We start from the raw sequence: 26,712 nt of genomic DNA, 5'->3' as shown, positions 1-26,712 counted from the left end.
CTGCTGGCTGAGGGAACAGAGGATTCTCACCACTATTTCTTGGGCTTCTCTGTGCTACAGGGATCCTTACAGCTCTTACTGAAATGTGGCTCTTGTGTTGTGCACAACATTTACACCCACATGGTTATTCAGGCAGGGAGTGTGTCTTGAGGTCTGCATATCTTATGAAGATCTCATACTGAGAGCATGTGGGTGTGTGTTTATCACATAGGTACTGTGTGTCTGTGAGGTCAGATATGTATATATTATATAGTGAAACTGTATATACAGGATACCCTTTTTATTTACATTTGGTTACAATTTGAACACTTGTCGTAAATATTTCAGACACTGGAATAATTCAGGTCTATTCCCCTGTTGTCACAGTGTGCTTTGTGCTGGCCAGTGAGAGATTAAAATTTATTTCCATTGTTTAAGGGAAAATAATGAAGTGCATCTGAGTGGGCTCAGCTATGTCATGCGGGAAACGTTCGCCTTGGATTTTGGAGTCTCACTCCACCCAAATGTGCAATGATGAAATCAGTTGGCACACAAAAGCAACACATTTTGTGACAAGAATGCTTGAGAAGTAGGAGAGTACAGCATGACAAGAGCCTTTTGGAATGAATTAAACTTGTGTCAAGAAAGAAAGTATACTTTAAGCTAGCATAATCCTGCAGGGGGGCAAGGTTTCCCCTGCTATGTGCTGAGTGTGGTTTTATCAACAATTGGTGCTTGACATTCTCTTACCTAGGCTGTGACAACTGTATGTGTGACAATTTGACCAAATCCAGGGGCAGATTCTCAGTAGCTGGGCATGACTGTAGGTGTGTGGCACTGAGTGGAGTTAAGCTGATTTACACTAAGGGATGAAATCTGAAAGTTTCAATAAGTTGCATCTTCTTTCAGCAGTTAAAACAGGGTTTGTTTTTTTTCATCTGAAAGTTTCAATAAGTTGCATCTTCTTTGTTGTTTTTTTTTTCCTAGGAGTTTGTGGTGTAAAGGCACATATATTTCTGGATTTATTGGGTACTGTATGGTAGAGGGAAAACTAAATGGAATTATTAATGTATAGAGTTACTTTCTCTTAAGAATTCATGGGCCCAGCAACACAAGTCATGGATGCTCAGGTTTAAAAACTGCTGCTTGATTTGAGGTCCTTGGGCTCAGAGGATTTTCAAGAGGCACTAAGCATGCACAGGTCAAAAAGCAGACCTGGTATCATGTACTGTTTTCACAAAGTAGGAGTTTCCATTTTGTTCAGTCAATGGAGACCTGTATTTCCAGAGCAGATACATTTGCACGTCTGTGCAGTGCAGCAGATGGCTCTGGATCTGCATGTCTGTAGCAGAGGGCAAGTCACCGTGGTGCTCTGCAGCCTGCCCTCCTGGTTGGTGCATATAGACCTCTTTGCCATCAGCTATGCTGCAGTGCATCATAGGAAACCAAATTTAGGGCCATCTGCAGTAGCTGGTTCATTATACAGTGAGGACTTTATATGGCCCTTAGGATGCAACGTGAAATAGAATTCATGCATAGAATGAAGGCTGAGAGTATTTTCTTCCCTTCTTGCTAGGGAGTGAAACCTGCAGGACGTGATGCCATTTGACAAACAGAACAGTTTTAACAAAACTGAATCATTAATACTTAACAACTTGAATTTCCAAGCAAATTGTTTACCTGCCTCTTTTTCCTTCTCTTTTTCAAAACACCCAGGTTGTGCTATCCACAACAGTCAATGTTGATGGGCACGTGCTGGCAGTGTCTGACAACATGTTTGTTCACAACAACTCCAAGCATGGACGGAGAGCAAGGAGACTTGACCCCTCAGAAGGTAGGATATTTCTGTGAAGAACAGGACACGAATGCAAAAGCATCTTGCCCATTCTTCAATTTCTATTTGTTTGCAGGAGGGAAGGAGAGCTAAGGGGGAACTGCATAACCTCAGGGGGTTCGGAGAAAGAAGAGGCAGGAAAAGTGTCTACTGCATGCAAAATATGATCCTCTTAACATCTAAGGGGCTGGCTCCCCCTTCCCTCCCTCAGTTTATTAATTAGTTGGAGCTGCAAAGATGAAAACCACAGAAACACTAAGTATTATCTAAATTTCAGCCTTCTCGTTCAGCCGGGGTAGATTTGATTTCAGGCAAATTAGGCAACATGACATCTTAGTTAAACAGAACTGTTACAGCACAAGATGTGTATGAAAAAGTGTCACTAGTTCCCTTAAACAAACTATGTGCAAAGCATAACAATGCACAGAAGGAAGCTGACACTAATTGATTCTAGTTTGTTTGGCTAAGCAAGACTCATGGCCAGCTACAGGATGGGTTTTGGACTATATTAAAGCAATTACCAATACTTGTATCTGTTAAGCTTCAAAATGCTTGGCCCCTCCTCTCCCTCTTCCCACACATTCATTACCAGCACATTCCACCTCTCTCACAGACAGTTCTCCAAATTACTGGAAAATGCTATCAGTGTCTGCTCTGCCCTCCCCTGCAGCTAGTGAAAGTGAGAAGAGCTAGTGATGTTAGTAGAAAAGACAAGCAAGGATATTATTTCATTATAATGTTTTGCTGCCCCACTTCTTAACTGTGCCCTGTATCAACCTAAAAGAAGAATTAATGAACTGGAAGAAAATGATTGAATCAGTAAAGAATTCAGAGTGGTGTTAATTCTCCCCCAGCGGGCAGTGAAATGGTAGAAGGAAAATCCCAGGATTCCTAGCCTAGGAAGCCATCCAGTTTTTCCTTGACTGATTGGATGTGATTGACTGGCTGTTCAAAGGAGTCTCATGTTTTTGGAGCACTGCCAAAGTTCCCCTCCACCTCTGACCCTGTCAACATTGGGAATGGAGTGATGGATTGACTTTGGTTATGGCCTGGAAACCATATTGGGTTCCTGATGGGATGTATAGTCCAGAGGCCTTGAACATATGGAAGAGAGAAGAAAAAAAAATCTACTCTGTAAAATCCAGAAAATTATTAGAAATTGTGTCCTGATAGGAATTGGAAGAAACATTTGATAGTCCCATATCCTTTCTACCTATTGATAAACTTAATAAATCTTAATCTCCCTCTCTTTCCACAGGGTTTAGCTTTTGTGTGAGCACATGCTAATGAGTGGGGGCTTTTTTAAACAGCCTCTGCACAATCACTTAAGCATTTCATTTTTACACCCACTGCAGTTGGCCTGTTAGGCTTTAACGACACGATGTTAAGTGCTGGTAATGAATAGGCAAGTAATTAACACTAGCAGGGCAGAAAACATACTTTTACTTATTTATTTATTACTGGGCTTCATGGAATGGTAAAGCAGCCTTCATGGGTGAATGGTTGGAGGGGACTTGTCCTAGGCCTTTGTCAGCAGCAGGGAATTCTTGTGAGCTGTGAAGCAGAAACTCCAGTGGGCAGGGGAAGCTGCTCAAAGCTACAGTTTGCATCAGGATGACTTAGAACTGCTCAGTGTGCACAGAACCTGCTGCAAGGGTTTGCACCCAGTGTAGCAAAATCTGAAAGCTGGCTGAGGGCAAGTAAAAAACACCACCATAACCTGAAGTTGTGCTGTGTGCTTTGTTTTGTTTAGCCACACCGTGCATCAAAGCAATCAGCCCGAGTGAAGGCTGGACCACAGGGGGAGCCATGGTGATCATTATTGGAGACAACTTCTTTGATGGGCTGCAAGTTGTCTTTGGAACCATGCTTGTATGGAGTGAGGTAGGTAGAGGTGCCTCCCTCTTGCTACACTGAAGAAACACTCATTTTCTGAGGAAAGTGTGGAGAAAACAGTGTTAATTCCTGTTCCAACAGTGGTACAAAAATGGTGGTGGGTAAGGCAGGCCACACAAACCTGTGTGAGGGAAATTCAGGGAACAGGTTTCAGCTGTGGAGCTTTTGGCTGTGGGATAGTCTTGAGGCCAACTGCTCAGTGTGCAGAATGGAACTGAACCATTCTGTGTGTTTGGAGACAGATAAAGGCAAAGGAGTAAAGAAAGGGTTAGATTTTGGGAAGGAGGAAGAACTCCCTCTGGGTCCAGAAATAAGCCAGTAATTAACCAACAGGCATAAGCAGTATAATTTTCCTTACCACAATTTATCTTAAAATGTGTCTTTCTCTCCTGGAGGCAAGAAACTACACCAGGTGTATCACTTGCCTGCTCTGTAGTGTCTCCTATATAGAAATAAAAAATATTTGCTTAAACATTTGATTAAAGCAAATGGAGGGTGAAAAGAGAAAGCAGGGGGGAAAACACAGCCATGTCATAACAGTGCCTCTCCTTCTGTGTTTCCCTAGCTTATCACACCTCATGCCATCCGAGTGCAAACACCTCCACGTCACATTCCAGGAGTGGTTGAAGTGACATTATCATACAAATCCAAGCAGTTCTGCAAAGGTGCACCAGGCAGGTTTATTTACACAGGTAGGTGATTTGCACTAGAGGAGCTCCAGCTCAAAGCCTCTTTGTTTTGGTAGCCAGTGTTGACAACTCCCTGCTTGTTTGCTTGCTTTCTTTAGCCTCTTGCTGTTTGAAGGCCACTCTGCTAGTGGTGACATTTGGACACCAGGACATAGCTTCATTGTTGTGCAGGGGTGTTCAGGCACTGCTACTACACATGTTAATATTTTCTCCAGATTAAAAGCTCATGCTGTTTTATTAAGTGTCTGCCTGTAGATGGATTGAATGGACAGACACCATAGCATTGTTCTACATACTGGAATATGTTTTATTTATAACTGTATTTATTCTCCATTTTCCTCTCACTGGGGTTAACCTTTCATTTTCAAGGTAATCCCAGAGGACAAGGGAGAGCATCTTGTATCAAGACAAGCCAGTGAACTGAGTGGAAAATAAATCTTTTGGGCTTTTTTTATTCTTAAATGGATTATTAACTTATTTAGTGCCCTGTATTCATCTCTTCTAGCTGGAGAACATTATAGATCTGAAAAAAAATAAATCAGGTGGGACCAGAAGATCATCTCCTTGCACTGTCAGCATCAGCAGTAAAAATGATGGCATCTAATGTATAGACTAAAGTTTCTGAAGCCTGACTGAGGGGTAATGATGCACTGAGTTCTAAAAGGTGGATTTATATTTAAGTTGAATGACTTTCACCAAATCATAGTCAGGTTTCTCAAAATGGAAGGATTTATTTTAATTTTTTAAGCCTCTTGCTACCAACAATCTTCACTAACCAGTCTTTGCATATCATAATTGTTACATTTTAAATCGTATTTAACTAAAAAATAATCATGAAGGTCCAAGACATTTTTTATTAAAAACTTGAAGGGAAAAACTTTAATACCTGTTGAATGAATTAGAGTTTTTCCCGAAGTAGAAAAATTTGACTGAAAATCTGACACTTCAGGACTTTAGAAAGAACCTATGATTTGTGAAGCTCCTGTTACTGTCTTATGCCATTTTATATATCCTTTGTTAGTACACATGCTAAGTTAGTGGTCAGTGATGTGTGTCTTAAGGCATTTTATTCACTGAGACATTGATTCATGTGCAGTACAGAGCTTGTAGGGGTGAAGTAGCCCTGGTGTGGTTACTTTCAGAGAGGGGGAGGGTGTTAGTTCTTTAGTTGTTATTACAGGTTTAAATGTGAAGTTGTTTTATGCCATTTTCTGCTTCTTGACACCTTGCTCTGGCAATGCCTTCAGCACAAGCAGTACTGGGGGCCACCAGCCCTGTGCTGTTGGTACCTGTGCTGAAGGAGGTTTGGGAATTGAGTGATAGAGAGATGTGTAATAGAAAAGTCTCATTATTGTAAAGCTGTTCTAAATGGCAGGCTTACTTGTACCAGCTAGGGGGGACTTGAGTCAGACTTCAGTGCAGTTCTTTGACATGTTAATTAGAGTGCTTCCACAAGAAAGGACATGAAGATGTACGTAGGAGCCAGCGGAAGGGAAGAAAGTTAAATATCCTATCCCTGGCTTACTGCTGTTGTTGGCATGGGGATATCTGTTAGCATTCTCTGAGGAGTGAGTGGGTGCTCAGTGCCATATGCTACCAGCAGCATTTCACAGAAGAGGCTGAGCTGTTAGAGCAAGGGGAGAGCAGACAACTTTTCAATCTGTCTAGTCAAGAACCTGCAGTTCTCCCACCATGGCAGGCAAAGTTAGATAAACACAGCTATTAGGTAGAGGCTCACCTGTGTAATCAATTCCCCCAGGTTGTTGCTGCTAAGATCAGTAAAAACAACTTCTAAACTATGAAAATAACAGGGTGGCTTTTTTTGTTTTCATTTTGCTTTCCATGGCTCTGCTCTCAGAAAGCTGCTGTGATTCTGAAACAGTCAAGGTCCTTCTGCCTGCTTTAAGACTTCCACAACACCTTTTCAACCCTTTGACCAATTTCTGAGATTTTATCAGAAAGGTAGGAGCATCAAAGATGCAGAGTTCCAGCACATTTTTTTGTGAAACTGGAAAATGATAAGAGAGATCTGAATGCATCCTCCACTGAAGGAAAGGGTAAGAGCTGAGCCATGTTGTTGGACAGCAGAGAAGCTACCAGAAAACAGCCTCAGGAAACCAGATTGTTTAGATGCCACTGCCCACAAAATGCAGGTGTGCATGGATAGCAGGCTGCAGAAGGGCTGCTAGTTGGGTAGAGTGCAGCAGAAAAGTATCATATAAAATATTGAAGAGGACAGGTCAATAGGTTTTATAATTTATTAAGGTGGTCCCGTGCATCCCAATAAAAATCTGGGGTCTTTTTGTAGTAATTGAACTTCATTATTTTCTTGGTATCATAGAACTATAGAATGTCTTGGGTTGGAAGGGACCTCTAAAGGCCATCTAGTCCAGCCTCCCTACAACAAGCAGAGACATCTCAGACTAGAACAGATTGCAAGTACTTCTAGCACTTCATCTTCCTGTATATTCCTCTGAGCTGACACAGAGTTAGTAGCTAATGTAGCAGAGAATGCAGGAAGATTGGAGACACAAGAGACCTTCCCTCCTGGCTTGTAGTTGCCACTATAAAGGAGAATTTCTCCTCTAAATCCCTTCCCTTTACATTCAGTCTAGGAGACTGAAAAGTGTGAAATCCTGCAAACTAAAAGTGTGGGAAGATGTCATTCTGTCAGAACTAGTAACACAGCAACAACCAGAAGCCCCACTGCTCTCAGGGTCAGGTCGTATTAACTCCTTCATAATTATTAAGTGCTGAGATACAACCTCAGATGAAAAGCACGAAGGGTCAAGTCATATGGAAAACACTGAGTGGTTGGCTTCAGGTACTTCCCAGGTATAATAAGAATAATTATTGATATAAAACCAGACCTCAGAGGGTCCATCAGGGCCTTGCTGAATCAGGCATGGGCAACCAGTTCCAGAAAGCCACCTCCTTCCATTTTGTACATGAGACCTTGCTACAGAAGGACAAAGAAAGATCAACCACTTATAGTTATCTGAAACCTTGACTCATTTAAGTGAAAGACCTTTGTAAAACATGAGTTCTGGTTTGAGCTAGGATAGAACCAATTTTCTGTCCAGTGATTTTACTTTTGTGTTAAGTGTCTTCTAAGTAGCCTTAAACCCTGACACCTTTAATCACCAGAGCACCAATAGTCTTCTGAAACATGGAAACAGAAAAACAATGATCTTGGTCAATGTTGTATCTGCCCATGCCTTCAAAATTTAATATACAATCAAATATTAGTGTTTGACCTGATTATACTTGAAGTCTTTTTTTAAAGAGTCACAATAATGCAGATTGTTTGAAGAAGAAAATGACAAACTGCTGAAAAGATGAATATAAAAAATAAGATATAAATTTCAAGGGTAAATCTAAATGCCACAGTGGAGCTGTTATGGGAGCTCATCTGCGTCCTGTAATGTGTATTTATAACAGGCTCCTTGCAGAGTGTGCTGTGCTGGCAGTGCTGGAGTTATGGTTCTGTCAGCGTTTCCACTCCTAAGTGCTATCATTCAGGTGCTGCAACTCAGCCATCAAATTCCTCTCACCACCAAAATGTGATGTGTAGACCTTTTCCATAAGGTTCCCAGATGGAAAACTTTTATGAGTGAAACCAACAGGATTCTGTGGACATCTAACAGTGTACTGGAGAGTACAGCAAATACCTAGAGAAATGGCTTGGTTTATGGTAATAGCAGTTGCTGAACCAACTTACATACTGCAGTAGTTAAGCATCTACTTAAAGTGAGAGATAAAAAGTCTATTTTTAAATCACCACAACTAAACATTTAGTCCCTGTGTGTACCTTAATCTGGTGAGACTATGGGCTACACATACATCTTCAGCTTCTGAATTACTTTTCTTTTATCACCTGTTCCTGGCATAATAAGACATTTGTTCTCTGCCTGTAATCTAGCAGTAGCCTCATACTCTGCTTTTAATACTGCACAAATTTAATACTCTGCCACTGTGAGGAGTTCTATTATAGTTCCCTTGACTTTAATAACCCTTACATCAGTTTACGCCAGCTGAGGATGTGTCTCGTAGGCTTTTATATCTTCAGTTTGATCACAGCTCTGCATTTACTGTCTCGTAGAGATGCTAACCTGGCAATGTGTATATCAGGGAGATTTTGAACATAATTTTCCTTGCCGAGCAGAAATCCTCCAGGGGTTAAGTTGTCAGAGCAATGCAATATAAAATAATCTGTAGGATATGTTGGACTCCCAGGTTGTGCTGTGTGAGTCTCTATGCCAGGTACCAGGGATAGGAGGGTACTGGTTTGCTAAAGCTTGTAAGTACCTTTGAAAAGGTCTTGTTATCTGCTTGTGGGAACAACACTCAGAAGAATGCAGTGAGCTCTGCAAATTGGAAGAGCAAGATCCTTTGGTCAGAACACAATTGCTGTGAAGGAAACATTTGCAGAGACCAGCCCCTGCCTCTGCTGTAGCCTAGTAAAGACACATGGCATGGGAGGAATGCTGTGTGGGGAGCAGGGTGTTTGCAGCAGCTACCAACACAGCAAACCCAACCCAGGAGCCCTGCAGTGCCCTTCTGGCATCATCCTTCCAATCTGGGATGACAGCATGTCCCTTAGAGCAGGCTGCCCAGTGTGGATGTGCCTCCCAAGCCCAGGGGAGCAGGATTATAGCAAGGGTTTTATTCTGTAGGGTCAATACCAAGCATCCTTTACTGCTGCCTTGAGTGAAGGTCATCACTAATGCAAAGCTGGAATTTGGCCATTTAAGGCCTTTGGTGCCTTTTCCTCCCTGTTCACACCTTGAAGAAGGTCAGGCATCCCACTGCAAACATTGTGCTCCCTCTGGCTGGGTGTTCTGGATAAGGTTATTTCTAGAGGCATAAATTCTTCTCATTGCTACTTTGCAGAGGGCTTGCTCCCTTCATTCTGCTCTGTGGGGTAAAGCAAAGCTGACCTGCAGAACCTTGCTGAGGTCCTTGGCTGTGGCCCTTTCGTGATGGGGGGAGAGGGAGAGTGCACATCTCCCACGGTGTGCACTGGCAGTGTCAGGATGAGCTGTCACTCATGGTAAATTGTGCAGATCTTCATAACATCATCTTCCTTCAACAGTCTTATGTGCTTTGATGTGTGGTGAAATAATTAATACTTTAAATGTCAGCACTGTTATCATTGGGTATCTGAGTTAGTCCCTGTTGAGATGAATGGGACTGAGCTGTTGTTTCAGGTTTTGCAGATGCAGACAGATGTCATGGCATCAGTTACTCAAGTGTGAGATTTTATTTTTTTTCCTATTCAAGTGAGTCATAAGAGCTGGAGACCTGTTTTTAAAATGGAAGCCTGGATTTTGGAGGGTAAGGAACAATGCAAAAGAAGCAGCTGCTCCATAGCTTGTCTGAGCCTTGTCAGAAATGAAGTCAGGCAGGCTGAGGGGCATTTAGACCTCTCCCCACTGCTGACTGTAACTGTCCTGTTGTTAGAACAGTTATGCTAGAGTGAAACCCACACTTCAATTTATTCACTAGATAGGAACTCTTTTTTTGTATACATTATATTATGTCATGCACAACTTCTCAAGCTATGCTTTGGGAAATGGAACAGGCACCTTGTGCCTGAAACCCTGGATTTGAAAGTTGCAAAAGGGGTTTTGCTGCACCTGGATCAGTTTTCTTGGGGCGTTAATTTCAGATACCTGATTTGTAGAAGATAATGAGCAGCCTGCTTCTGTGTCAGACCCCTTTATGGTCTCTCAATCCATGAACCCCAGAGCATTTGGATATAATTTTGGGACATTTCTATATAACACATAGATAAATCACTAGTGACCCAGTAGCTCCTTCCTCAGTGGCAGTGGTGTTGTGCTGGAGCTACTGAAACCTGCTGTTGGAGGTTGCATCTTGCCCTTGAGTTGAAAAGGTACCATTTACTTCTCCAAATGTCAGATGTTGGTTTTTAGCAAGATTTGACAGATATTTTTGTTCCATTAATGAGTAAAACTAGCAGTAGGCAGTTCTGTTGCAGCCTTTTGTGCTGAAAGACATAATAAATACAGAGATTCAAAATGGCTGAGCTCTCCTTAGAGCAATTCAGGATTGTTGAGAAATGATTTGCTGCCATTTATCTATCAGAATGAAAATGTCCATGTCAATCCATTGGAAAAATGTTTCTTGAATAACAGCCAATTTCTTCTTCCTGAATTAGCATCTTGTATGTTCCCATTAGCTATTTTAGTCAGCTATGTATACATGCATGTTTAAACTCCTATATATTTTACGTTGCTTTTTGCTTAGTTTGAGATATATAACTTAACTGATTAGACTTGTAATCGAGAAGAGAAATGGCACATAATGATGTATAGGCTCTTGAGAGAATTGGCCTGTAATTCTCAGGATTATTGGCAAAAAAACCCACCCCCCCAAAAAAGAAACCCTCTTCCCAAATGGGATGTAGATTCTGTGGCAGTTGAAATGTGTATTATTAAACTCCTTAAGCAAACCAGAATGGCTCCCAGTGGAGAGCAAAGACATTCTAAGTATAGCCAAGACTAAATTCTCAGGTCTGGGTTTTCTCTACTCAATTCCCACTTGATTATCTCCTGTAATATTTAAACTTCATGCCATGCCATAATTATTTAATAAAAAGTAAATATAAAATGTATCTCAGTGGGGAATATGACCTTTTACCTTCATGTTGTTCTACCAAAGACAGACACAGATAAACAGAGACTCTGGATCAGTGTTACAGGCTGTCTCACTTGATAGTTTTCATACTTCTGGTGTCTGAGACCATTATTACCCTGGAAGATGGTGTGTATAGTTTGGAAGATTCACTAAGTGCCATCAGCATCTCTTGCCAGTAGGTGTGTTCAGCTGGGCTGATGTCACTAGGTATTTCATGTCTATTCTTTTGTTTCAAAAGAAGCACAAATGGTTCAAGAGGACAAAAGATGCTAGCACTGAATAACTCACATGTGTTACCATGTGGAATTCTTAGCAAGATTCTCAGCATGAATATGTTGTTTGAATTTTTGTGCACATTCTGAAGGATAAGGGAATGCTAAAAGATTGTGCTTGTGCCTGTTAGTAAAGGCTAGTAATGCTGATGTGTTAGAGACAGTCAAAGCCTATGACTGTGCAGAATGCTACAGAACTGGCTGTTAGTTTCTGTGTTAAGTTGGAGTTTAATTTTGAATCATCAGAAAGAAGCTTATTATTGCCACAGTTTCAAAGTAGAGATCACTGAAGGGTCTGAAGTTTTATGGCATCATCAGCGATGCCAGCAGGGCTCTGCCAGCTATTACTGACTGAGGATCTGGGTCAAAATACCTAGTTTATCCACTAGAGATTAACATCATTACAGTGAAGTGGCTGTGTATGCAGAATAGCCCCACACAATTGAAGAAGTTGGTGTGTCTAATGAATAGCTGTGCCCTAGTTTGTGATGGCAGAATGTTGGGGGGGGGGAGTTAGTGTGTTTATTAGATGAGCAGTAAGGTACTCTTGATTTCTGGCTGTGTAACCAACCTGTTCTCATTTGCATTTGCACCATAACTTGCTATCTTACTGGTCAGTTTTGTGCAAAGTAAATATCCTTAAAGGAGTATTTTGTGGCAACAATTCCCTGCTGCATCTTTCAAATTCTTAACTCAGCCTTTGATGGATGGTGAGAAATCAGCACTGGAAACTGGAGTAGTTTTAAGTCATGCTTTTTTGTTCCCTTATTAAGCCAAGCTCAGTAGTGTAACCCTTTGGAATACCTTCAGTCAGGAGGTTTGCAAATAGCAGGCACATACATTTTGTCATTTGCTTACACATGAATACCTCTGAATGCATTTTTTGGAATTCTGGCAGAAAATGAGCCTGTAGACTCAAGTCTCTGTGCCCACCAGAATAAGCAGGCACGGGGGGGCTGAGCACACCTGGGTGCACACTTGGATGCAGGGGATTCTGTCAAGGCCTGGCTGTAAGCAGGAAGGTGTCACTAATTCTTTAACAGATGACAGACACACTGAGGGTTTGTCCTGGATCACCATGCAGTTCATTATACAGATAATGACAGAACCAGCTGTACAATTAAATGGGTGGAGCTGGGGTACCAGGAGTCAGGGGACCTGCTCTGTGTCACATGGTGCAATGTTAACAGCTTTGTGTGTTCAGCTTTCTTAGTGGCACAGGAAGTGTTGTTATCTCTGAAAAGAGATGAGGGATCCCCCTGCAGAAGTTCTGGTAAAGCTTCTCTTCCTACTCCAGCCTGTCCTAGACAGTGTTCAGGGCTCACCTGAGCAGGATCCACCTAGGAACTGGGCAAGGAGCAGTTTTCTATGGCCAGGCTGTGAAATCCATCTTCTCTAGTTATGAAACCGAGAAGACTTACCCAGGTATGTACTCATATAATATGGTTTGGGTTTTTTTTTTCTGTTTTCCTTTCAGCTTTAAATGAACCTACCATAGATTATGGTTTCCAAAGGCTGCAAAAGGTCATCCCAAGGCATCCTGGTGACCCTGAAAGACTAGCTAAGGTAAAATATTTTTAAGCACTTTATTGAGCCAAGTAATATGTTGTTTCATATTAAATGACAACTACATCTGATCATAAATTCACCAGTTAGTTGTAGGTGCAACTAGGAGTTTGATCATGTAGAACCCACAGTGAAGAGTAATTTTTATCAGTCAGAGCTCTAACACTGTGAACTTCTGTTGCTGCTGAAGTGAGTCCAGTGCAGCTCATCTTCCCAGTGCATGCTCATGGTCCTTTGCATTTCTCCATAATGGCACATAACTGACACGTGGCAGACAGGAGGGATTTGTTCCAGAGGTCTCATCTGCTACTAAAACCCACATAACGCTCAGTTTTTCCAGCAGCAGGATGGGCAGCACCCCTGGCGTGAAACAGGGGGGTTTTTTCTGTATCTTCCTGTATTTTCTGTAGCCCTGACGCTGCCTCCCTGGCCCGCGGGGAGGCTGGAATTGTCCCCGCGGTGCAGGGGCCGGGAGCGGGTCAGGACTCTGGAGAGCTCCGCTCAGCTCCGCCCCTGACCTCCCTGCTCCCAAAGGGCCCGAGGATTCGGGGATGTCTCCTTTGAGATGCTCCAGTGGGGTCAGTTCCGCAGGGAAGAGCTCTGTGAGGGACCCAGTTTCCAGAATGGCCACACACAAAGACACACGTTCCAGAAATGACTAGCACGTGGTTTTGCATTGAAAAACCTTTTCTGTTAAAAATGTCCGTTTAATGCATCTGCTCATCCTGCAGGAAATGCTGCTGAAACGAGCTGCTGACCTAGTTGAAGCCCTGTATGGGACACCACACAACAACCAGGTCAGCGTGGCTGCCCTTGCCAGGGCCGTGGCTCCGGGTCAGGGATAAACCTGGTTCTGAGCTTGTCCCTTTCCTCCTGCAGGACATCATCCTGAAACGAGCTGCAGACATTGCAGAAGCTCTCTACAGTGTCCCCAGGAATCCTGCCCAGATCCCAGCCCTGTCCAGCTCTCCTGCTCACAGCAGCATGATGGGAATCAACTCCTACGGGAGCCAGTTAGGAGTCAGCATTTCAGAGTCAACACAGGGGAACAACCAAGGTAAGCACTGCAAGTTTGGTGGTGCTAAACAATTAAGAAATGAATCTCAGTTGTTCCCATACTAGTTCCTCAACTTGTCTACCTGCTCAGGAAGGTGGTTTTGATCTGTCAGAGTTGGACACAGCTCTGTGTTGACATGTGTCTGCTCCAGGCAGCACAGCAGCTATGGCTGAAATTATTTTTATGTGTTTTTTTGATACCAACTTAATCCTGAATTCTCTCCCTGCTCCCCTCTACATCTCTTTTGTTGTTGTTATTTGTTTTCATAAAAGACAAGGACAGCAACAGAAAAAACCCTCTCTCAGTTAAAGAGGTGGGGAATTCTTTTTTTTCAAGCTGCATCTTCAGTGTTATTTTTACCAACTTGCATCTGGTTTGTGTGTTACATTTACTCCAGATATATTATTGTTAGGAAAACATGCCATAAAATGACATGTTTACAGCATGAAGTTAATATGACATGTGCCATGTCAGAAGGCATCATGTTAATAATTTTGCTGGGTTTTTTAAATAAGGTATTTCCAGGCCCTGAATAATAATAATAACAATATTTTACTTTTATATTTATAAATATTTATATTTAGGTTCATAATATAAATGGGAAGAAATAATCTGACCTGATAACTGTTAGCACTTTTAAAGTACTTACTGGACCACATGTTCTGATGAAAAGTTTTCTAGGGAAAATTCTTCTGCAGCTGTAATAGTTGCCTTTTGTTTTAAGGCTGAGAGCTGTTGTGTTTTCCAGGTCTCTTTCTGGAGAAAAAAGAGCCTGAATTTTGGTTCTTAAATATTTATGATTTTGTTTTAAGTAAAAAATTGTTTTTTAGTTACAGTTTCTTTCTTCCCCCAAATAGTGTATCTTCAAAGGCTGCAAACTTATATATGGGGATAATTGCCCTTAGTAATGTACTTGCTGTAGCTGTAATTCATCAATAATTTGAAAAAGATATCCTAATAATCATTGCAGTAGAACTAACAGTAGCACCTCATAACCATCATTTGAACAGTATAACCTTCTAAAATTGTAGAAAACCCCACACATATTATAAATTCTACCTTAGAAAAAGATGAGCCACACACTTTGTTTTTGCCAGGTCTTAAGACACACTTCAACTTTTAACAAGTCAACTGTTATTGGAAAAATATACATCAGTTATATTCTATAACTCAGTTATATATTAGAAAAATACACATCAGTGATATTCTGTAACTCATGTATTACATTAGAAGAAGATACATCAGTTGGTTTCTCACATTGATTTAAAACTTGATATTCCTTAACTTGAAAGCATGGAAGCAGTGGCACTAGCTTAAATGTTTTAATTAATCTGGATTTAAAGAAGTAATTTATTTAAGCAGGGATAATACAGGAGAAAGTCAGAAGCCAAATCCCTTGATGTACTGCGAAACATGTTGATTTTCAGGTTACATCCGGAATACCAGCAGCATCTCACCCCGAGGTTACTCATCCAGCTCCACCCCTCAACAGTCCAACTACAGCACCTCCAGCAACAGCATGAATGGCTACAGCAACGTCCCCATGTCCAACCTGGGCGTGCCGGGCTCGCCCGGCTTCATCAACGGCTCCCCCACCGGATCCCCCTACGGCTGTGAGTGCTGCTCCCTTCCCTGGGCACAGGGACAACAGCAAGTGATGCCTTTGGAGAGAAGTTCTCAGGGTTTAGCTAAGATTTTTGTGCTGATTGGTGTGCTGGTTTTCAGTCTGGATTAGAAAATGGTCCCCTATTTCCAGAACAGAGGAATATTGAATCCTACTTGTGGCTCCTTCATGTTTTTATCCTTCTACAGGTTCCTAAGTGGCAAAGGCCACAATGGGAGCTACAGAAGGATTTACAACTTCAGGTTATTAAGCAAATAGCCATCACTTTTAGCATAGACATTACTTAAAAGTCACTCTAAAATATGTTTATGTGTATGACCTCTATTAGCAATAACTGAGAGCTGAATTGTGGGTTCATTTCCTGTGAAACTGTATTACCTTGTTAACCAGAAATACTGCAACAGTGGAATAAATTCTAGAAATCAGTATTAGTGCATTTTTAGTTTTACCATGAGCAGCTCTCTGTTCCTTTCATGCCTTGATTTCCCTCTGGCAAGAGTGAGTGTGTGTGTAGGATATATAGAAAAGGATGAACAGTTAAACGCCTTTTTACTGAGTTGTTTGATATTTTACCTACACTGTAGTTTACTGAGGATACAGCTGCTCATGGTGTCAGGATAGAAAACACCAGAAAACACCCAACACCCTGCACAGGATTATGGAATTTTACTTACATTCACATTGTCTGCATGAGGACTGACCCACTTTGCAGTGATGATGATTTTTGCTGTTCTGTGATTGTATTTCTGATGAGGATTCACTCTTCTCTTTTGCAGTAATGTCTTCAAGTCCAACAGTTGGCTCCTCCAGCACTTCTTCCATCCTTCCATTCTCCTCTTCCGTCTTCCCTGCTGTCAAACAGAAGAGTGCCTTTGCTCCTGTCATCAGACCCCAAGGGTCTCCTTCTCCTGCCTGCTCCAGTGGCAATGGAAATGGGTTTAGAGGTAAGAAAATACACCATTAATATTCAGCTGCACTTGTAAAGCACAGTGTGTGAGTCTGGGCAAATGCAGGAATTAGCTGAATAGTGACATGACAGGACTCAGCAGTGCAAACCTGACCCTGTCCAAGGGGATTAAAGCAGTGCTCCAGGCTCTGACTGGTTTTAAAACGACAGGGGACAGACACTCATGTACACCAAGAAGGATCTGACCCAGGCTGCATTCCAGTGCCAGCGCTTTGTGAGGAATGACTCCTCCTGGGGCTTCAGGGCCTTGTAAAACAACCCTCTGCCCTGCAGAGTTAACACCAGCTCTGAACAGCCCCTGTCCTGAAACCTGCTGCAAGGTTTAGGCTCAGACCAGGAATTTTACAGCCTTTTTAAAGGTGATCTGCAAAACAAATGTGAGTATTAAGATAAGAATGGAAACCTGTGCTCCATTCTTGCTCTGATGGGCTGGGGGGTGCGCGGCACATAAATACGCTCCAAGTCTCCATAAAAACCCCTTTATAGGGCCTGAGGAGTCATCTGGCTCCTTCAGACTCCACTAGAGATACCAGAGGAAACACAACTCTGGGAATTCAGCCATGCCAAGAGGCAGTGGTAATTCTAAAATGAGCCCTACAAACCACACCTGTTGATCTCGGTGCATTATAAATCCTTAGCTGGGCCACAGGGACTTACATAACCTGTGATTATTTTATATAATAAGGAAATTCTCGGTGTGTTGGACAAAAACAATTACATTTTTAAAAGCTAACTTAGAGAATTCTGCTGTATATCTGAAACAGCTTCTTCCCCTGCCCCAATTACACTAAATTCTGTGGTTTAAGATCATCTTCTCCACCTTAATGAAAGACATTGATCTACTCATGTAATTTCACAGCTGTCATGTTGACAGAGAATAGAATTTCTTTTCCACTCAGTTTCAAGAAGATTAAAAGAAGGATTTGAAGCCATTTTAAAAACTATAGCTGTAGAAAGTGTTGCTGGTCCAAAAGCTGTAGCTATTTATGTAAACTGTTTAAAAATGGGTTTATCTTTATTAATGTTTTTTATGATCATAGTGTCTAAAGGGTCATTGTCCCTACCTGGTCTGCATTGATTTCACTGCATTTTTATAGAAAATGAGAGGTTTAGCTGCTTTAAGGAACTATTTCAAAGTAATATAATTTTAAACTGATTTAGTTAAACATTTAACCATGAAGGCCCATCAACTTCAGAATAATTTGCTTGCTTGTCTTAAGCCAGTTGGACAGTGCTATAATCTAAAGACAAATGAGTGCCTCCAGAATAGACTGAAGTCTCTGAAGTTAAACATACTAAGAAGTCACCTAAGGTGGTTCTAACCACAAATCAGTGCAGTGAGAGAATAATTTAGATTGTTTCTGGGAGATACAAAAAGGACAGATTAAAAAAAACAACTGACTTTTTATTTAAGTTAATGGTTTTCCTTAATCTACTATGTCTGTCCTGTCTGCTCAAGACTCTGCTTAGCAATAGTTTATATCTAATTTAACCCTTTTGTAAACAGGCAGATTACTGGGCACCATTTAGTGTTTTTACAACATATTTTATCCAATCTGTAAATCAGCAATTGATAAGAGATTCTACAAATGGCAGTTTAATATCAAGTATAGCATAAAATCTCAAAAGCTAAAAACCCAGTCCTCACATCCATGCATTTAACTGACACAAGCCCACTCTTGAGCCATTCAGGGTTCATCTATCAATCAAGGTTATGATGACTCTCTGAAATAGCTTATGCATATTGAGATGCAGAGACTTGGGCCCAGATAAACTTGTTGTGGGGGATCTTGTGCACCAACACCCTGATAGATAAATACAGGTAACAGGCTACAACTGCTATTTAAGTAAGTTTTCAGCAGATACAATACCTGGTGCAGTGGGACTTGTCACTCAGGCAGCAGCAGCACCAGGTGTGACTCACAGCAAAGGCAGCAGTTGAACATGTCTGCCCAAGGTTTGTGATGCCAGGTCTTTGTAACCATTTAACTAGTTCAGCCATAGATGCAAATTCTTCTTCTTAAATGAAATATTCAAATTGATGCAAGCTGGGGAGCATATGCTTTGGAAGGGATCCAGATAGACACAGCCTGATATCCAAATTAACTTTCCCACAGTGTTGACAGACAGATGTGGCCAGGAAGTCAACAGGAGGGCCCCAAAGAAGCTTCTTGACTGGACTTACTGTGCTGCAGCAAGGGGATGGTGTTCATCTCCTCTGCTGGGCCATCACCCTGTACTGTAACAATAGAACAGGTGTGCTGGTCATGCCATTCCTTTCTTTATTTCTCAAATTTAGGCATCAGTAAATAGTGATGGAGACAGAATAGCAAGCATGTGCAGGCTCCTTCCCAAAGCAGTAAGGCAACAGTTCTGACATTGTCTTGGAATTTCCCCACCCTATGGAGAAAACATCTCCCATATGGGGATTATTTTTTATTCTGAGTTTTAATGCAATGTTTGCAAAGTACTTTGACTATGTCTTTTGTTTGGAGGCAAAAATTTCCTGGTGATACAGTCTCCATCCTACTTACTGCATCCTGTTGCAATGAGAATATTAGAAATGCTCCCAGCACCTCAGGGCATGGCACTCTGCTTAGAAGCAGCAATGAAAATGCAGCCCCCACATGTGCTGAGCACAGCAGTGTTTAGGCCTGGATTAAAACTGATCTGAACAGAAAGAGCTGTACAAGCTTCATCCTCAGGTTAGAATCCCTATTATTCCAGTCAGTTTACAGTACTGCTGGAATTTTTTTCCTGATAATGTATTTTGGGAAGAGAGTCTTGGTGATGCTTAACAGCTGCTGGAGAGAATAGGACAGCTGGTAGAAAATATTTTGTAAACCAGAAGTATTAGGTAGGTGTGAAATTTGTGTATCTACTGGCTTTCAGCTTTGGGCTGCACAAGCCAGCCCAGGCATGTGGAATCCCCTTGGATAACCTCCCATGTTGTCCTGCTTACCTCTTCCACCTGCCAGCTGATGTACATTCCTGCAGTGTAACAGGACATGGTGGGTGGAGAAGCAGCAATCCATACTGAGCACCACTCACTCCCATATACCCTCCAAATTGAGAGCAGGTGATCCTGGTCAGAAACTTGTGGGCTCCCTCCTCATCACGTGTCAGAGCAGTTTAGAGAGGCCCCTGGAAGATGGAACATGATGTGACACCCCACGGCAGCTCCGTACCCAAATGCCTCCTCATCTCCTCTCAGATGGGAGCTGATAGGAAAAGCAAATTGGAACCTGCTGGAGCAGCATGGACTGCTGACTGCCCAGATTACCTTTGGCCAGCTCAGCACATCTCAACATAAACATGCAAGCTCAGTACAAGGACTAGCAGGCAAGCCCCAGAAGGTCAGATGTGCCATTAACCATCGGGATCGGAGCCAACCCAAAAGGTATCCAAGTCTGATTCCCTTAGGGAGTGTCTCAGCTTAGCAGAGGGGACATCTGCACTATTCCCTAAAGGAGCACAGGTATGTGAGTTGAAGACCCTAATTTTTAGTATCTTGTCTTGACAAAGTCAGAGGTGTCAACAGCTCTGGGGGCTCCAGTCCCCTTGCATTAAAGGCTGTGCAACCAGGTACTGAGGGAGAAGTTGGGAAGGGCTGGGAATCAGATGGAGTGGCTCACGTTTACAGGGCAGTGGCTCCTGGTTGGTACATTCCAGTGCCTCACCTGCTGCTCCATGTCAAAGCCTGGCTCCAGCAACACTTCAGACACAGCATTTGGAAGTAATTCTCCACTGAGATTGTAACCAGGTAAACATACCTGGGCCACTTCCATGCTCAGAGTGTTCAGCAATGGGCTTGTGCCCACTGAGTGACTGAGTCAGAGTGATTCCAAAGCCTAGACAGTGTTTTAAGGATGGCAAAGGCTGCAAATGACATTTACATCATTTCAATATATATGAACAATATCTATCTGTCATCTGATTAAATCTGATATATTGGAAAGATCAAGTACATTTTTCTCCCCAGTTCACTGGCAGAGCTGTCAGCAGCACAGGCTGCTCCAAATACAGAAAACATTAAGAGATATTTAAAACTTCTTCCTAACACTTCACTGAACAAAAATATCTCCTGTTACTATTAATTACTTGTCTTACATTTGATGGGATGTTAATTTTAGTAGCTCATCATATGTCACAGGCTTATTTAGGCTGGAAAAGAGCTCCATTTTTAATGGAAGAAAACAAAAACCTGCATTTTTTTAGTGGAAGAAAATATTCCAGACTGCCAGGTGCCACACACTGAAAGGGGGATATTGGGTAAGAGTGAATACTGATTTTTCTTTTGCAGATAAAAATGTAGTATAGTGGAATTACAGATATATAAAATATACATAATTATAGTGTTATTATATATTTATATAATTATATATATTACATATATATAATGTTGTATAAATTATATATATCCTTTTAAGCATAATTGGAAAAATATAAAACTACAGAGTGGCTGTACATTCCTGTGCACTTTAATAATTAAACTAATGCATATATGACTTTGCAAACACATATTTTGATTTTTAAGGGTGTTTTTAATTAAAATGAAATAAAAATACCTGTTCAGGAGCCTTTTGTGCAGACACAGCACCTGGTGAGACAGTCACTAACTACATCAGTGTAACTCAGAGGCCAAGGTAACTTCTCCCATCTCTCAGCTGTCCAAGGTTTTGTTTAGATTTTTTGAATACACTTGTCAAAAACTATGGGGTTAACCTGCTTCTCATGTAATAGAGACAAAACCACTGCTTATTGATAGATCTCTTTCCTGTATGAGATGATCAGGAACAGATGAATTAAAATATTCCATCCAAATACAGAAGGATTGCTGCAGAAAAAGTTTATGTTCTATGGAGGAACAAAAAATAAATTACCTAGGAAGAAATGTGCAGCTTTTGGCTGCTTTTTAGTGCCTTAGTTGTAACCATCCTTCCCAGAAGCTGTAATTCAGCTCACTCACGTGGCAGTTGGGAGGATGATGGTGCCCTTCATCCCAGCCACTGATGGTTTCTGCTCAAGGAAGGCAGCTCTGCTTTCCTCTGAAAATGCTTTCTTTTCTCTATAATTTTCAGTTATTAATTACATAGTAATAAATGATAGATAAGAAATGGGTGTGTTGTTCTATAAAGATCTCTGTGGTCTTAATACTGGAAGTGGAACTGCCCATTGGCTGGTGTCAGAGCCTGCAGGGAGGAGCTGCCCTGGGACAGGTGACAGGGTCTGTGCCAGCAGCTCCCTGACCCCCTGTGCAAACCCACCTGGGCCAGGGGCTGCTCCTGCTGCTGCTTCTGGCCCTGCAGGGCAGGAACATCCAGTGAAGGGGCTCAAAGAAGCACCACTGGAGCTCTTCATTCACCTCTTCTAAGACCTGTGGGACTGTAGGACTGGAGTTTGCTGGAAACTTAGTGCCTGGAGAGGAAAACCAATGAGAGAGCAAGACATTTTAGATGACAGTGGTTGAAGATGCTCCACACCCCTCTCCTCCAGACAGCTCAGCTTTTAAAGTAGGCCTGAAGAACAGGCTCAGGATGTGCACATGTGTGCACACACACAGCACTAAGCCCCTTTCCAATTCCTACCAAAGGGCTGTTGGAATTGCAGTTCTTCTCCAGTACAAAGGAAAACAGCATTTTCAGGGGCTACTTGTACACACTAGGCTTATGATCATTATTAATTGCACCCATTAAAGGTGCCTATCACCATAGCATCTGGGTACTATCCATGTTTGATTATTTATTTATAAAAAAATTCTCCAACCTTGTGACAATTTTAATCAAGTGTTTCAGCTGATAATTGCAAGCTGTCAGGGTTAATACAATAAGGCTCATCTCTAATTCTTTTTCCATTTCCCTCGAAGAAAGAAGGGGAAAAAAAAAAAAAGACCCTCTGGGATAATGACTGTGGTTTCTATATTCCCAACTCATCAGGGAGTGTCCTGCATTGAACCACCTTTATTGAAAAGTTACATCGATTCAATATATAGTAATACAGGCAAAAATAATTACAGCTTTGCTAGCAGTGTAAGACCTTAATCCAAACCTCACAAACATTCAATAAGAAGTGATACAGGCTGGGAATAGAGGCTTTTGACAGTGGAGCCCCAGAGGGGAGGGGAGGTGGGGTGGAAGCAGCAGATGAGGGTATGTAAAGAGAGAGAGGCACAGAGCAAAGCTGGTGAGATGAGCTGTGGAAAAGCAGGTGTTGTGGGAAGAGGGGAAGTTGCAGCACTAGGATGAAATGCCACTGAAACAGGCTTGGCTTGTGCTTTCTGTGCTATATATAAGATATTATTATAATAAATATATTGTTTTATATAGATAGATGACGAGTTTTACCTGAATTTTGCCACAGACAGGTTCCATCCAAACAACTTGTGAGGAGTAGCTCTGCTCTGGAGCACTTCCAACCTGGAATGACAAAACAGACTTGGGCTGGGGGGGGACAAAAGTAAGGAGAGGAAAGCAGGGACTTGGTACTTGCTCAGGAGGAAGGACAGGGAGGCAGAGGAGGGAACTCCAGAGCCCCTGTAACAATCTCCTCCTGATTGCAGGTGGCAGCTTTGCTGTTGCCATCACTAGGCTGAGTCCAGGACTGCTGGATAACTTGTACTTCCCCTGCACTTTAAGAACTTTCCAAAATTATGCATTTACAACTAGTCTTAAAATATTCTTGAAGAGCAATTGCAGAAACTCAGGCTTGATCTTTGCTTTGATTGGCTGGAAGAGGCTTTCCTTGGTTAACAAAAATAAATAAATAAAGATGAATGCTGTTGATAACAACAGGCTCAGGAAAAAAAACATTTATGCCAATATGGCCTGTCCCCCAGGGAAGAGAGTCCAGGGTACAGTGGCAATGGACCCTGCATGGCTCAAATGAAGCCAGGCTGGTTGTGCCAGGCTCTGCTGCCCCTGCACAGCCCCTTTGAGCAGCCAGAGCCTGACCCCTCTGCGCAGGGGAACAGCCCGGCTGTGCTACTGCTCCTCTCTTTGCTTCAGGCAAGAGCCCGAGCCACGTTTCCATAGACAAACAGTTTAAATGCTTTGAGCAAACCTGGCTGATTTTGCCTGGAGCAGCTGAGGAAGCACAGACACGGGCGGAGCTGGTGGGATCCCTGGGGCTGGGGGAGCAGCTGAGGGCACCCCTGGGGTGCCAGCCCAGCAGGGCGCTGGGATCCCTCCTTCCTTGCTGGAGGAGAGGAGGAGAGTGGTCGGTGCACGGGGAGAGGGCTGGGACACTGCCCCGAGGGGCGTTTTTATGGGTTTGGGGGTGAGGAGGAGGAAAGGAGCAGCCTCCTTAGCATGACCAGAAAATCTCTTCTTCTCCCCCCCAAAAAAAAAATCAAAACAGGTATATAAATATTTAACTACTTTATTTAGGGTTATGTAAATTGCCTGCTTGAAAAATTGCCTGATTGACAAATAGCAAATTTCTAAGCAATTTTAAAAAGTAGATGCTTAAGACTGTTCAGTTTCACTTTCTCTTTCAGCTGTGTCAAAATTGGCAGGGACTTCTAGCCCCACTCAGTAACAAAATATGAAAATATTTATTTTCCTATTGTATTAAATCATAGCCCATACCCACAGTTGTTTAATATCAGCACAGCTCCAATAAAGGAGTCATGTTAGCTGAGGATCTTGCCCTAAGCATTCTTTTAAACACTAGGAACATAAGGGTGAAATTCATTCTCACAGGACAGGTCTTTAAACACATGAATAATCCCACAAATTTCAGTGAACATAAATCTTTGCAGGATTAGGACCTTGCACTGCACTGAGGCCCCTTTGAAATTATGACTCACTCATTTGTTATATAAATACATATAAACTTAACTTACCCCTCAAAACCTTTGGGAACAGCACCAGTTCCAGGCAGCTTCAAATGTTGCTGTTGTCAGGTCTGAAGAATATAGCTGCAATTAAAGGCAGTGAGAGTGACTAATAAATAATTTACATAAGCCCAGTGCTCTGGGAATGTGCCAGGTAAGACTACAGTGATTCAGACATATGGGGCAAACCAAGCAAGAACGAATGGCTGGGCCATCATTTCCTCTGAAACTAAATTAGAAACCCCAGCCCTGGTCAGTGTCCAGGGAGTGGGGACTTGGAATTCTCTGGCACAGTCCGTGAGCAGCCCAGGGCACATTCCCATTTGCTGTCACAGCTTCCCTCCCTCCCAACATAACCCTTCCTGCAAGCAAATGAGCAGGTTGGTGGGAAGTGACAGACTCTGTTCCATGCTGGTTTTAGAATCATTAATAGAATCACAGAATAGTTTGGGTTGGAAGAGAGCTTAAAGATCATCTAGTTTGCAAGAATGTGAGCGTTCAGCTCGAGAAAGGCCTCAGGTTCTTGGTGAATTTGCTGTGGATCAGCACGTTGCCCACTGGCTGTGGTCCTGCTCAGCCTCAGCCTCACCATCTTACTTCTCACTAAAGCATAAAATCATTTAAAACCCCTGAAGTTTAACTGCAGGTGAGGCCCCTGCTGTGATACATGACTGCACACAGAAGGGTGAAGGGCTCAAATCTATTTTGTTCCATAAAAACTGACCAGAATTTCCTCTCTGTCAATTTTCTTTTTCAGCCATGACTGGTCTTGTCGTTCCCCCGATGTAAGGCAGAGGCAGCTTTGCTCTCTCCCTCTTCCCTTTTTTCCTCTTTTTTTTTTTTTTTTTCCCTTTTTCTTTTACAGCACAAAACTACTTATTGTGATGGACCACTAAAAAGAAAAAAATAATAGCACTACAAGCTCTTTTTGGGGGGAAAGCCAGGCCCAGGAGAAAAAAAAAATAAGGAACATTTTTTATGGATTGGACAAGCTAGAAGTCTGCATCTTTTACCTGTTTCATATTTCTGACAACCACATCAACTCCTAAAACATTGGGAATGAAAGAAGAATCAGCCAAGAGCCAGGACGAACAACAGAAGGATGGAATCAGAAGTGTAAAGTCTTTCTTGAAAGACACGAAACCTTCCTAAGATTTGTAAAATATCGAAAGGAGAAAGGAATTGGCAAAATGATTCAAGCTTGATATTTTGGATACAATTTGTTTTACTTTGTAGGGGAAAAAAGTTGAAGTTTCTATTTTCTATGGAGCCTTTCAGATATCGATTTAGTTTATGCAGAAAAAAGATTTCAACAAAACAGGGTACCAGCATGAGAGAATTTCTAGGACAAACTGACATGAATGATGGAACTTCGGTGTATGTGTGTATTTGCTTATAGTTTAACCTCTTTAAAAAATGTAAGATGTTTTACAATTATTTAAATAAATAAACTTGTAACTTATTGTATGTAGAGGTAGAAAATTAAACCCTTTTTTGGATTTTTTCCTCCAGTTGTACAATGAAGAAAAATGATGCAAAAATGTAGTGATAAGTTTGAGATATATTATTACTGCTGCAATTGCTCCTCACTTCTTCCCTCTGACTGAATTAATGTGCAAAGATATGTAAGATTCTTCCTGATCAACAAAACCATCACAAACTTTTAGCTACATTGTGGTATTCAGGTCACTAAGTCATGTATGGATTTTCACCCTCCTCCCCCTGCCATTTTTTGTTTGTTTCAATTAAAATATTCAGGTACTGAGATTAACTGGTAGGTTTCAAAGACCCTCCTGGCAAATGAGCAGCACTTAAGGGTTTACAGGAACCAGCGTTTTCATGAGGTACTGAGTTGATTTTCTAGATTCAATGTGTCAATTAAGAGGGAAAGAGTTCTCTAACATTGTTCTTCCATGTAGTTAGAACACCTTAAGTTCAGTTATACTTCATATTAAGGGTGCATTTATAAAGGGTAAATATGTATTTGAGTAATTTATGCACTTTTATCCTGAGTCATTAAAAATGGTAAGTATTTTCCATTTATGTATTGAAGTTCATAGAAGTAATTAATTGCTTTGAATTCTTCTGCATTTTAGAGTAAAAAAAAGTTTAGTTCTCCTTTGCATCTCCTCTCCTGAAATTGGAAGGTGAGAACAAGCCTGATAAAAAACCACTAGTTATCTGACTAAACCAGAGATGACTCACAAGAATTTGGTTGTTGGAAAGCCATTTTTTGAGAAAAAGCTACACTACTTACACCCCACTAACACAGACATGATTCGTGGCTGCACAAAGAGTTGTTCCTGTGATAACATTATTAATGAAGAAACC

The 26,712-nt window shown here is 41.8% G+C and overlaps 1 protein-coding gene across 4 annotated transcripts in view; it reads left to right on the top strand.

The window, feature by feature from the left end:
• EBF2 (early B-cell factor 2) overlaps positions 1–25,685 on the top strand; it is a 133,099-nt gene extending 107,414 nt beyond the window's left edge. Inside the window, exons 8-17 of one of the 4 annotated variants that reach the window (XM_009995005.1) lie at positions 1,696–1,813; positions 3,567–3,697; positions 4,275–4,401; positions 12,811–12,899; positions 13,631–13,696; positions 13,779–13,956; positions 15,202–15,204; positions 15,384–15,567; positions 16,433–16,524; positions 25,139–25,679. In XM_009995005.1, the coding sequence (XP_009993307.1) occupies positions 1,696–1,813; positions 3,567–3,697; positions 4,275–4,401; positions 12,811–12,899; positions 13,631–13,696; positions 13,779–13,956; positions 15,202–15,204; positions 15,384–15,567; positions 16,433–16,524; positions 25,139–25,170 (1,020 nt within the window). In that variant the 3' untranslated portion in view covers positions 25,171–25,679. Of the gene's footprint in view, positions 1–1,695; positions 1,814–3,539; positions 3,698–4,274; positions 4,402–12,810; positions 12,900–13,630; positions 13,697–13,778; positions 13,957–15,201; positions 15,205–15,383; positions 15,570–16,356; positions 16,525–25,138 lie in introns of all 4 variants that reach the window. The other 3 variants (XM_009995003.1, XM_009995004.1, XM_009995002.1) reach the window with 3 other exon arrangements.
• The last annotated feature ends 1,027 nt before the right edge of the window (positions 25,686–26,712 follow it).

Source organism: Chaetura pelagica, unplaced genomic scaffold (assembly GCF_000747805.2).
Source record: "Chaetura pelagica isolate M959 unplaced genomic scaffold, ChaPel_1.0 scaffold383, whole genome shotgun sequence".
NCBI lineage: Eukaryota > Metazoa > Chordata > Aves > Apodiformes > Apodidae > Chaetura > Chaetura pelagica.
The sequence above is the reverse complement of the archived record's forward strand: the minus strand, read 5'-3'. Positions and strand labels throughout refer to the sequence as shown.